The sequence below is a fragment of the Esox lucius genome, chromosome 2, assembly GCF_011004845.1.
Source record: "Esox lucius isolate fEsoLuc1 chromosome 2, fEsoLuc1.pri, whole genome shotgun sequence".
Lineage (NCBI taxonomy): Eukaryota > Metazoa > Chordata > Actinopteri > Esociformes > Esocidae > Esox > Esox lucius.
The window spans coordinates 33,337,862-33,349,167 of record NC_047570.1 but is presented as its reverse complement, the minus strand read 5'-3'; the positions used below and the strand labels follow the sequence as shown (position 1 = coordinate 33,349,167).

The following is an 11,306-nucleotide window of genomic DNA, read 5'->3' as shown; positions in this document are numbered from 1 at the left end:
ATGTCATGTCTGTGAATGCCCCCCTGACTTCCCTCTGCAAACGTCAGTACACTCTGGTTTCTCTTCAGATCGCATAAATCTTTCGCCTTTTACTAAAGATTTCCGTGGAGAGGAACATTATGAGTATCAACTAATTTTTTGATGCCCTGCCTTACGGCGGGGCTTCCAACCATTGTCCAAAGATAAAACGGTCAAGTGATGGGTTACCAAGGCTTACAAATCACGTTGCGCAGTAGTGACGTCTGCTAAATAGATTTATTTTTTATATGAACCTATATTATATCATATAACATCAAATGCGCAAAGTTACGTTTTTTAATTCGCAGTGTTTGTGGAAAAAAGGCTGGACATGTGTAAACAATCTAAGCAATTTAGTAGTTGATCTATTGTTTTTCAAATGCTTGTAAAGCTTGCTGCTAAAACCTGTCTGGGTGCTTTGATTTCTGCTACTAAGACAGGGACACATTTTTGATGCTTTCTTTGGTTGAGACAGTTGATGAGGCAGTTGTGGCTGAAAGACCAGTAGGGCTCAGAGGCAGCAGCTAAGACCACTGGACAGATCATTTTTTGTTACCGGATCCTCTAGAGTAGGATGCTTCTGTTAAAGGTTTTTCAAAGGCATGATGAAGTATCGTGAGAGGAGGGGAGTCAAGAGGAGAAGTTAACTTTGGCCACATTTATTAGAAGGGATGAATGTTTTTGCAGTCTCTGTATTTGAACTTGGGTCTCCCATGTGAGAGGCTGTGTCTTTAACCAACAAGCCACAAACCTATATGTATGTTGCGTGTTGGTATTGACATATCATTTTGTCACACATTAACATCACACCAAGTTTGAATATTTCGCTAAACACAATTAAGCATTGTGTTAAACTGACTAATGTTTCTTATTAAGTTTACTTCCACCACAAACAGCATGAACTTCATGGCTTTTGCCACTGGCCATTTTAACCGCATATTAGGCAGTAATAGTCTTACTAGACGACAGAATCATGGAAACCCCTCTTTTACAGTGCAAGTGGTTCTGAGTTACTGTATATTAGGCTACCCCATATAGCATGCACAGATACGTACTTTGAAAATCATCCAGATATAGTCAGAAACATAACCGCAAAACAATAACATTTTAGGCTTACTATAACATAGCTTCTGGTTGTGGCGAGTTTTTTGTCTATCCTGAACAAATCCTAATGCATAATATGCTTTGACTGTATAGAGGCTCGAACACTGGTCTCCTGTGCGAGAGTCCAGGTCTCTAACCACTGTTATTTAACAAGGGTCGATCAATCACTCAGTCAGACATTTGCTCTTCAGGCCAGCTCTATTTACCCGGTCCGGCAAAAAAATGTGAATTGACAAAAAAAGAGAAACATCAATTTAACGGAATGTCAATTTATTTTTGTAAATGTACCCATATAAATATCACATTCAGTAAGTTCAAATGAATCAGTATTTTTTTCTTAAAAACCCCCAAATGGAGATTATACTCCAGGCTATATAGGCCAACCACAGTTTTGGAAATCCTATATATTTTATCTTCCAAAAACATATCCTGAGCAAAATATATTTTTTAATATATGGGACACAGAAGCAAAACTGTAAATGAGACCCAATCTCAAACTGGAACTCAATTATCACGTGCTGCTGATAAAACCCTCGGCAGTTACTTCCAGAAAATGGGTAGAGAATGAATAAACCTATCAAGACTAGTGACTTGAATGAAACAATCCCTTGTCAAAGTAAAAGACGTATATCTCCGTATGACATAGAAACACAAGATATTTCTTTGTGTGTCAAGTCTGGAAATCCAATGCATCTAACAGTTACGAAAGGTTATCCATTATTTTGTGTGAATTTGAATAATTTCACAATATTCACACCTCCTCTTGACACGTTTGAAGGTGGCAGAGACCCCAGGGAGAAGGATCATTTAGGAGCCACACACTTCACAGGGTCTCAAATTACCACCCGAGGATCTGCATGAAAATTCTATTTTCTATTGTCCTAGTTCCTTTTTCTGATTGGTATGAAATTATAATAGATCAAGCTAAGTTACTTTAAGAAAGCCATTTTAGAGTGCAACGTCTCAGTCCAGCACTGACAGAAATTAATTAAATAGTTACATGCCACTGGCTACTCATCTTCATTTATGATAAGGAATGAAGTCAACATTCCTTTCAAGGCCAGTTTCTCTGAAGACAAAAAAACAAAACACTTAAAACAGTCAAAATAAAATCATGTCAGTCCCGTAAACAGTTCAGACCATTAAATCAACAATGGTAGTCAATTACTCAATTTGAGGTTCCCCTACAAAAGCTTAGAGGAACCAACCATCGCTTGACGTTTTGCGTTGTTCTCCACCTCAGAGCCACAGCCACAAAGATGAGTGATGTCAACAGCACATTAAAGCTACGGGCTTCATCAATTATTAAGAAAGGTGAGCTTCCGCCGTGTCTCCGTCAGAGTCCGTTCCAACCCTCCATAGGAAACGGTACACCCAATAACCAGTCATAAAACAGGAAACAATCTTGTCTTACTGCCATCATCCATCACATTCCGAAAACCATGTGGGCCAACGGCATAATGGTGTCACTTTATTTGGACAGTATCCTACAGAAATGGCTTGTAAATAATGAACAAAAATAGGTTTGAATACTGTCAGAATACAGACAGTATTGATTAAGGTTATCCATATACCCACGGAATTACCTTAACAGATCAAAGGAGATTAAATACCAATCTAAGGACACTATTACCAAAGGCCACTAATCTTGATCCCAAAACAAATAATATAGTTATAAAACAAAAAAGGTCCCTTCACAAAAAATAAGTACCCCATGGCCTTCTTAAACGGCTGTTTGTGCAATCTGCCCGTGGCAACAGTAATTCCGACCGACAGGCCTAGCCCAGACGTTCAGAATAACGTCGAACACAGAAACAACCTCTGTGTCCACGGCACTGGCAAAATGTTCTCAGTCCCCCCCACCTACACCCTCTCATCGCTTTTCTCATCCAGCAGTTTCTGTTTGGACTCCTCCTGGGGAACCTGGACCTTCTTCATCTCCATGCCCTTGACCCAGGTGTATGCAGAAGACCCCCCGAGGACCATCAGGTTACTAGTCCACCAGAGGAAGCTTTTACTTGAGTGGTTATAAACCACCGCGATGACGGTCTGAGCGCAGGCCTTGGCCGTTCCCGACACATTGTGCGTCAGTGGACTTGTGAACTTTATCTGGAGGCCGGTCACGTAGCCAATGGCGAAACCGAACACTCCACCCAGCGTCATCATGCCCCAGAACTTGGGGTCGCCCAGGCGGCTAAATTTGGCCAGGTGGCTGATCTCATCGAAGACGAGGATGAGAGGGATGAAGAGGATGCAGGCGTTTATGTTGTTGTAGAAGGAGAGCTTCCAGATGTTCCCGTCGACCGCAGGCATAGCCCGCTTGGTGAAAATGGCATTGAGGGAGACGCAGGCACTTGCCAGCACCCCAAAAAATACACCCATCCAAGACAGGGAGCCTGCCACACCTTCCTGGTCCACACCCAACCAGAACCCACCTGACCGGAAAGAAACAAAGGATGCATTAACATGATTGCCACATTAAGTTTAGAATATGGCCAATTCAGGATTTAATTGAAGTCTTACTCTGGTGTGTTAGAAAGGAATCTGTTACAGGATATTAAATAAGTTGCTAGGATGAATAGGCTACTTATTTTTACCACCTACCCAGAATGACGCAGCAACATATAATGGCATAGAGGGACGTGGTCTGTTTCAGGATTATGTAGGACAGTAGGACGTTGAAGACAGTACTGAGCGATCTGCCGACAGTGTAGAAGGCCACCCCTACATGTTTTAGGCACAGGTTGTTGAAGGTTATCATCCCAATGAACACGATGGACAACGGCAGAACCTCCCGGGATACCTTTGGGTCGAACTTGACGGAGGGGAAGTCGATGACACCCGGACACAAGTGGGATAGCACGTGCATGCCATAGCACAGTACAACAGTCACAAGGCACTGATAAAATGTCACAAACAGCGGCGCGTCCAAATTTTTACTATCCAGTAAGTAGTTATTTAGAAACACCATGGTTATTGAAATGAACCAATAAAGTGCCACCACAGCAGCTATTTTGAGGGCTCGAAGTAAGAACGTCTCGCCTTTTCCATCCATGTCCGAACTCGCGAATGCCATTCTCAGGATTTTCGAGCGTTTGAGTTGTACCCTGTTCATGATGGAAATCATGTAGGAAAAATATGTAACAGACAGAGTTAGAAAACTGCAACATTCGTGTACAAACAAAATACAGCCATTACTAAATAGGTATATATAGGTCGCTATTATTTTTGCTTCGACCAATGTATTTACTATATAGACCGGTACGACATCGAACAAAAACAGAATGCCCTCTCCCAGTGACAACTTCCTGCACTATATGACGTTTCTTTTTAAAGACACAGTGCTAGAGTTGTACTATGGTGGGAACAATTCGGCAATATCCTGAAACTTAAAACGCAATAAGTTAAAAATGACTATTAATAACAGTTATGTTGCTTTTGTAGACTACCGTATATGCCACTCCTAGACCTGAACTACATAACGTAACATGCCCACAAACAAGATCACAACGTTAAGCACTTACAGGCCTACACAAATTATAATGAATAATTCATTAATTCTCTCTCCTCGTTTCTATTACACCAATAAAACGATTTGAATATAACTAGACTTACCTAGCTGCCGTCAAATCTTGTAAACGTTCACAATCTTAAGGCGTAAATGTTGCGACTATCACATAGCACAGTAAACAAGGAAGTAAAGGAAACAGTATCTCGTATACTCCGGTCTACTCCCCCACAGGTCCGGTTTGCTGTACTGATTACAGGTGTAGGCTAGGCCTATTGTGTCCCTTTCCTTGATTTTCCTGAGTTACTGCTTACCGGACGGATGCCGCGTTTGTGCAAGGCCGCTCAATTCTTTTTTCGCCCTCCAAAATACACAAATATCTGATATTAGTGATTAAAATACCCATTACAAAAAAATAAAAAATAAAAAAATAATAAGTTTTGTTTTGACTTCAAAAGCCCTTGGGTTCAAGTATTATTCTGAACTGACTAGTTGAAAGACCCTGTGGGACGGAAACAGAACCATGCTGTTGTGACTGAACCACCAATAACCCAAGATTACATTTTAAATTAACTTTCGGTTTAGCAGATCAGGAGTGGCTGTATTTCCTTTTCTGCAGGGTCTCGAATAGGTGGAACTTCTGCTGTTAGGCGAATTGGAAACAGTGAGTCTATGAACAACAATCCATGAAGCTCAGTTATGGTCTCCAGTGCCCCGGGGAAGCCTTGCTGAAGAGTTCTCTCCTTTGCAATGTCATCAATTTTTAATCACCCTCTTCAAGGAATTCCAAGATACATCACCACACATTAAGACTACATCTACATGAGATGTTAGGTCAAATGTGTGATTTGTCCCAAATCTGATGCTTTTAATTTAGCCTACATTTAGCATTAGCTTATTGCTAAATATTAGGGATGGAAATTGTATAATATAAGAAGCATTCTACTTCTTCTTCTTTTTTGTTTTACAGTGGATTCAGTTTTGATAAGTTTTATTAGTGTTAAAGTGCATTATTAAAGTGAATCAAGTAAAACACAATGACAACTGAGAAAAATGTGCACCATTTTCTAGTCAAATGGAAATGCTAAAGTATAGTTACAGACAATCAGAGTTATACTGTATATGTATTAATTTGGGAGAAAGAGAGCTAGTGATATAGGACAGGGCACCAGTCTTGTATCAAGTAAGCTCTGGTCTATAGTAGTTGTCTGCTTTATTTCTGTACTAATGGTTAGAAATGTGACGGCGTGTTTAGAATGATTAGACCCAGTTTATATACTCGGCTGTGACTGTCTTCCATGATATTACCAAGTCAAGACTCTGTCGCCCTACAGAAACATCATGCCATAATGTGGTGTCTTTCCATACCATCAGCCCCTCATTGACCATACTCTTTATAAGCAGTAATGTGTTTAGGCCAGTAGATGGAGGTACAGTCAAAAGCAGGATTATGTTGTCGGCTAAAGATAAGATTACAGACAGTTGTCCTTTTATTTTATTTTTGCAGTTTTTCCAGGTTTGTAGTGTGTGTGTTGGGACACTGATTTGTTTTTCTTCTGAAGCTTTGTAGCTTTCCCACCCTCTCCATCCAGTGACAGAACCTTGGTGAGCAACAAGGGTTGTGTTCATTCTCAAGTTTCTTCCATACTTTTTAACTAGAAGAATTTGAAATTGGAATTTGGGTAGGTTTTTGAATTGATTGGAATCTCAATGGAATTAACCCTGGTTAATGATTTTCCTCTGGTAATGTTTTGCTTTGAAATTGTTCTAGAAATGAAAAGAGCTGTATAAGTTTAAGATACTATTAATCCATTATTGGCTATCTTAGCAGCATCACGGACAGCAATCAATAAAAATATATTTTACATTAGCAGATGTGACAAACTGCATATAGTGCATCTACCCAGCCCTCAAACCCTAAAATGCAAGCAACAACAGGAAGGAGCTTAGAGGAAATCTGTAGGAATGTCAGAATCTCGAGAGGAACTGGGGTGTCGTTTGGGATGCTAGAGTGGATTGGTGAGGGTGGCCACTCTGCTTCTGGCTCTGTCAGGGGAGATTATAAGAGGACATTGTTCATCAACACAAATGTATGAAAAGCCATTGTTTGAGAATTCTGAGATTTGATTTGATCTTTTATATTATGGTGAGACATAATTGGTATAATACTCAAAAACACTGTGGGTTAAGGACTCCTGAAAAAAGAAACCCACTGCACTTAATCTTCCAAATGACTTCCACAGTTTCCTGTGGCAAAGAGATATAAAAAGTTTAAGACCATATTGGAGCTGTAATTCTTTTTGATACATGCTGTAGCTATTGGATGGGATTTGGCTGTGTAGCTGACATTGGCCACTGGAGGTTGCTCTGGTTATTTATATCAGTAAGCTTTTGTATATTTTGTTTTATACAGTGGGGAGAACAAGTATTTGATACACTGCCGATGTTGCAGGTTTTCCCACTTGCAAAGCATGTAGAAATCTATAATTTTTCTCATAGGTACTCTTCAACTGTGAGTGATCTCTGTAATTGCAAACAAAGGTTTCTGTACCAAATATTAAGTTCTGCTTTTTTGATGTATCAAATACTTATGTCATGCGAGAAAATGCAAATTCATTATTTAAAAATCATACAATGTGATTTTCTGGATTTTTGTTTTAGATTCCGTCACTCACAGTTGAAGTGTACCTACGATAAAAATTAGACTTCTACATGCTTTGTAAGTAGGAAAACCTGCAAAATCGGCAGTGTATCAAATACTTGTTCTCCCCACTGTATATATATATATATATATATATATATATTTAGTGTAGTTACCTATCTCCTTCCTGTGACAAAGATTATCTTTATAGCAACCACCTCACCATAGCCATACCATTGTCGTCCTGGGTTTATGTATCCTCAGCTGCAACGAATAGCTGTAAGTTGTCCCACATATGCCTGCTACATTGCATGTAGAATTACAGTAATGATTGTCCCACTGAATAGTTAAAGAATCCTTAATAGCTCTACACTGCCATTTCATTCTGAAGAGATAGCTCATTTATCCTCTGTGGTCTAGGTTCTGCTAGGGAGCCCTCCCCTGATTTCACCCTTCAGAGTGCCCTGTTTTGATCAGGGACCATTGGGGTCTGGTTAAAAGTAGTACACTGCACAATAATATAGGGTGCCGTTTGGGATGCGCACCCTCTCACTCACTCTCTAAATATCCTGGCAAGTGCAGGCCAGTGTGCTTTATGTGCCATCGTATGAAGCCAACAGAACCCCGCCCTCAATTATGGCTCTTACATAATGTAGTGTATTAGCTCAGATGGGTGGCTGGGCTACAACCACCGGTTTTGGGCCAACTCGTCGTGCCAGCTCGGAGATAGAGAGACACAGGGAGCGGTTTTCTCCCCTGGAATATTTCTCCAGTTCCTCCTTTGTTCTCAGTCCTGTTCTCTTCTAGACCGTGGTCAAGTTCCTGGAGTGAATAATACAGCTCTTCACCAGTGGGAGGACCAGAGTTTAATCCTCTCATTTAGCAACACAGATAAACACTGAGAGGTTGTTGTTGCAGAACACCACACGCCAACTCAAAGAAAGCTCTTTGACTATTTATTGATGTGTTTCCAGCTATTTTAAAGCTCAAACTGGCTTGATGCATGCTCCTGTCGTGGTTATCTCAGCCTTAGAGAGTGTCAGGGGAGGGACAAGAGTCAATAATTAAAGTTAACCGTGCTTCCGGATTTCTGTAAAATATAAGCTGTAGTTCCTTACAATATGCAAGTACAGTGGTTTTTCTTCAGAAAATGGACATGGCACACATTGGCCCTTTTGCTGCACTGTTCGCGCTAACAGAGAAAGGGGTCCGTAAATCACTGCTTTGGTTCTGGCCAATGAGAATGGTGCAATCGGGCCAGCCATGGCAAACCACTCTTAGTTTCCATCACAACTGGACGTATCAACTCTTGAAGTTCAAATGCGCATACTGCACGTCGCTCCTCCTCTCCTCGGGAGATGATTGCCCACTCTTGGCCTCACTGGTTGCAGTTGCGGAGCTAATGAAGGGAAAATGAGTGTGCTTTAGTTTCCACGCCTGTGCACTGCCACCTGAGGGCCTGGTTCATTTTGCTGCTTGTTTAAAAGTGTTATCACATTGGTTAAGGAGGCGTGGCTCAGCTAGAGTGTTTGTTTGATCAATGAGAAGACTCCAGTCCAGAGGCTGTCTTACTCTGTAATGCATTATTTCTGACTAGTGCTTGTGTGTGTATCATTTTAGTAACACTTCATTAATAGAATGGGACCCTCTCTCTCTATCTATCTTTCTTGCGCTAACACTCTCGTTCCCTACTATAAAAGTTTTACAGGCCATGGTATAAAATATGAACACAGTCAAATGAGACAAAATAAAGTCATTGAGTGATAGACGAAAAAAATATAAAAATGTTATGCATCTCTGATATATAAAATATGCAAATATTACCGAGACCTTGGTTTCTGGAATAATTGTAACCGCTTGCATGTCTAGTTGTTTCAATTTCAATGGTAATTATTGTGGCTTAATGTAGATTATAATTTTCTTTTATACATAGTATATATGTTTTAAATATTTAGTTAGCAATCAATCAAATAATAATAATCACATTTATTTTATAAATCCTTATAATGTCCGCATTATCCACAACATGCTTGGATGGTTTGGAGAGATTACCAGCCTAAAACCTCAAGAATTAAGTGATGCAGATGTTGATGCCCAGTGGCTAGAAAAACCTCCCTAGACTCCAGCACATAATCTATGATCCAATCTTTCAGTGTTTTTTTGACTACTTTTTTGTTGAATCTTTGAGTCTTGAGAATCAATAATGTGGGTGACATCTGTGATTTTGGTCCGGCTAATATGGGCTTTTAGCTGCAGTGTCTATGTATATATAATTTAAAGTCTAATGAAAAGCAACCAACTGCCTGTACAGCCTGAACTCTGGATGCACTAAACTTTCGAAAGTGTTGCTAATCTCATTAACACTTTAGCACCCCAATCCCATCATGCTCTTCTTCAAGAGAGCAGAAAGTCAGAGCGGAGTAACTCATTAATCACCATCGCAACCTTAATCCGACAGATACAGTGGGGAGAACAAGTATTTGATACACTGCTGATTTTGCAGGTTTTCCCACTTACAAAGCATGTAGAAGTCTGTAATTTTTATCATAGGTACACTTCAACTGTGAGTGACGGAATCTAAAACAAAAATCCAGAAAATCACATTGCATGATTTTTAAGTAATTGAGGGAATGGGAGTTACTGAGGGAAGGAGGTTGTTGGCCAAGATCTCGCGATACATGGCCCCATCCATCCTCCCCTCAATACGGTGCAGTCGTCCTGTCCCCTTTGCAGAAAAGCATCCCCAAAGAATGATTTTTCCACCTCCATGCTTCACGGTTGGGATGGTGTTCTTGAGGTTGTACTCATCCTTCTTCTTCCTCCGAACACGGCGAGTGGAATTTAGACCAAAACGCTCTATTTATGTCTCATCAGACCACATGACCTTCTCCCATTCCTTCTCTGGATCATCCAGATGGTCATTGGCAGACTTCAGACGGGCCTGGACACAGTTGAAGTGTACCTATGATAAAAATTACAGACCTCTACATGCGTTGTAAGTAGGAAAACCTGCAAAATCGGCAGTGTATCAAATACTTTTTCTCCCCACTGTATGACCAAAAAAGGGCAGAATGTAGATCTTTTTTTGGTTCGGGGGAGGGGGATCTGGGGGGTCTCCTGTGGCCCTGTGCTTTCTGCTGACGGGGTTGAAATATTGATGTGGAATAAATTCCTCTAATTATCGGAGCTGGATGAATAGGGAAGTGTTTAATTAGCCCGAGTTCTTCTTTCCGATGCGGAAGGTTTTGATCTGAGCCATATGGTTGTTCTCTCTGATGTGTTCCGGTTCACACACCCTTAAATATGAACTCCTTTAGAATCTTTTTTAATGCTTTTTTTGCAATCAAGCGATCAAGTTTGTAAATTGCCTGGTGGGGATAATGACACAGAGAGAAACAGTAAATAATAATAATATTAGATAGATAATAATATATCTATCTGTCTATCTGTCTGTCTGTCTGTCTCTGCCTGTCTGTCTGTCTGTATATTGCCACACGTACACACACTCACCACACACACACACACACACACACACACGTACACATACACACACTAACACACACACACACACACAGTGGCTCTCATGGTTTTCTCCCCCCTTGGACTTTTTTATTTTGTAACAACATTAAATCTAAACGTATTTAATTAAGCATTCTTGCGGCTGATAACCACAAAAAAAGTCCATAATGTCAAAGTGAAAAACACAATCTGCAAATTGTTCTAAATTTATTACAACTGTGAATTTTTACAAGTATAAAACAGAACATACATTAATGTTCTTCAGACAGCTCCAACCAGGGGTAAGATATAATAACATTTTCAAGGCAAGGGATATCCTCAGGGGCATACTAATGACCTTTATTAAGAAAGAGAGAGAATATGGCACGTAAATCTGTCTAAAACAGGTTGTCCCTAAAAAGGGAGTGTCTGGGCAAGAAGAGCACTAGTCAGGAAGGCCACCTATGGCAACTCTATAGGACTGAGTCTTCCATAGCTGAGCTGGGAGACAATGTGCATACATAAAGTGGCCTTCAT

The 11,306-nt window shown here is 40.3% G+C and overlaps 1 protein-coding gene and 1 non-coding gene across 3 annotated transcripts; one reads left to right on the top strand and one right to left on the bottom strand.

Annotated features, from left to right (window-relative positions):
* The first annotated feature begins 48 nt into the window (after positions 1-48).
* LOC114829541 lies at positions 49-164 on the top strand. Its single transcript, XR_003777455.1, has one exon. It is a non-coding gene; the product is annotated as a U5 spliceosomal RNA (small nuclear RNA).
* A 1,211-nt stretch (positions 165-1,375) lies between these two features.
* slc35c1 (solute carrier family 35 member C1) lies at positions 1,376-4,873 on the bottom strand. 2 transcript variants are annotated; one of them, XM_010895896.5, is made up of 3 exons: positions 4,738-4,873; positions 3,727-4,229; positions 1,376-3,557 (listed from the first exon to the last, which is right to left on the bottom strand). In XM_010895896.5, exons 2-3 carry the CDS (start codon positions 4,196-4,198, stop codon positions 2,986-2,988), a joined length of 1,044 nt encoding a protein of 347 aa, XP_010894198.1. In that variant the 5' UTR covers positions 4,199-4,229; positions 4,738-4,873; the 3' UTR covers positions 1,376-2,985. The 2 variants fall into 2 exon arrangements, with proteins under 2 accessions (XP_010894198.1, XP_010894197.1); XM_010895895.5 differs by lacking the exon at positions 4,738-4,873 and having other exon boundaries at positions 3,727-4,697.
* Positions 4,874-11,306: the final 6,433 nt, after the last annotated feature.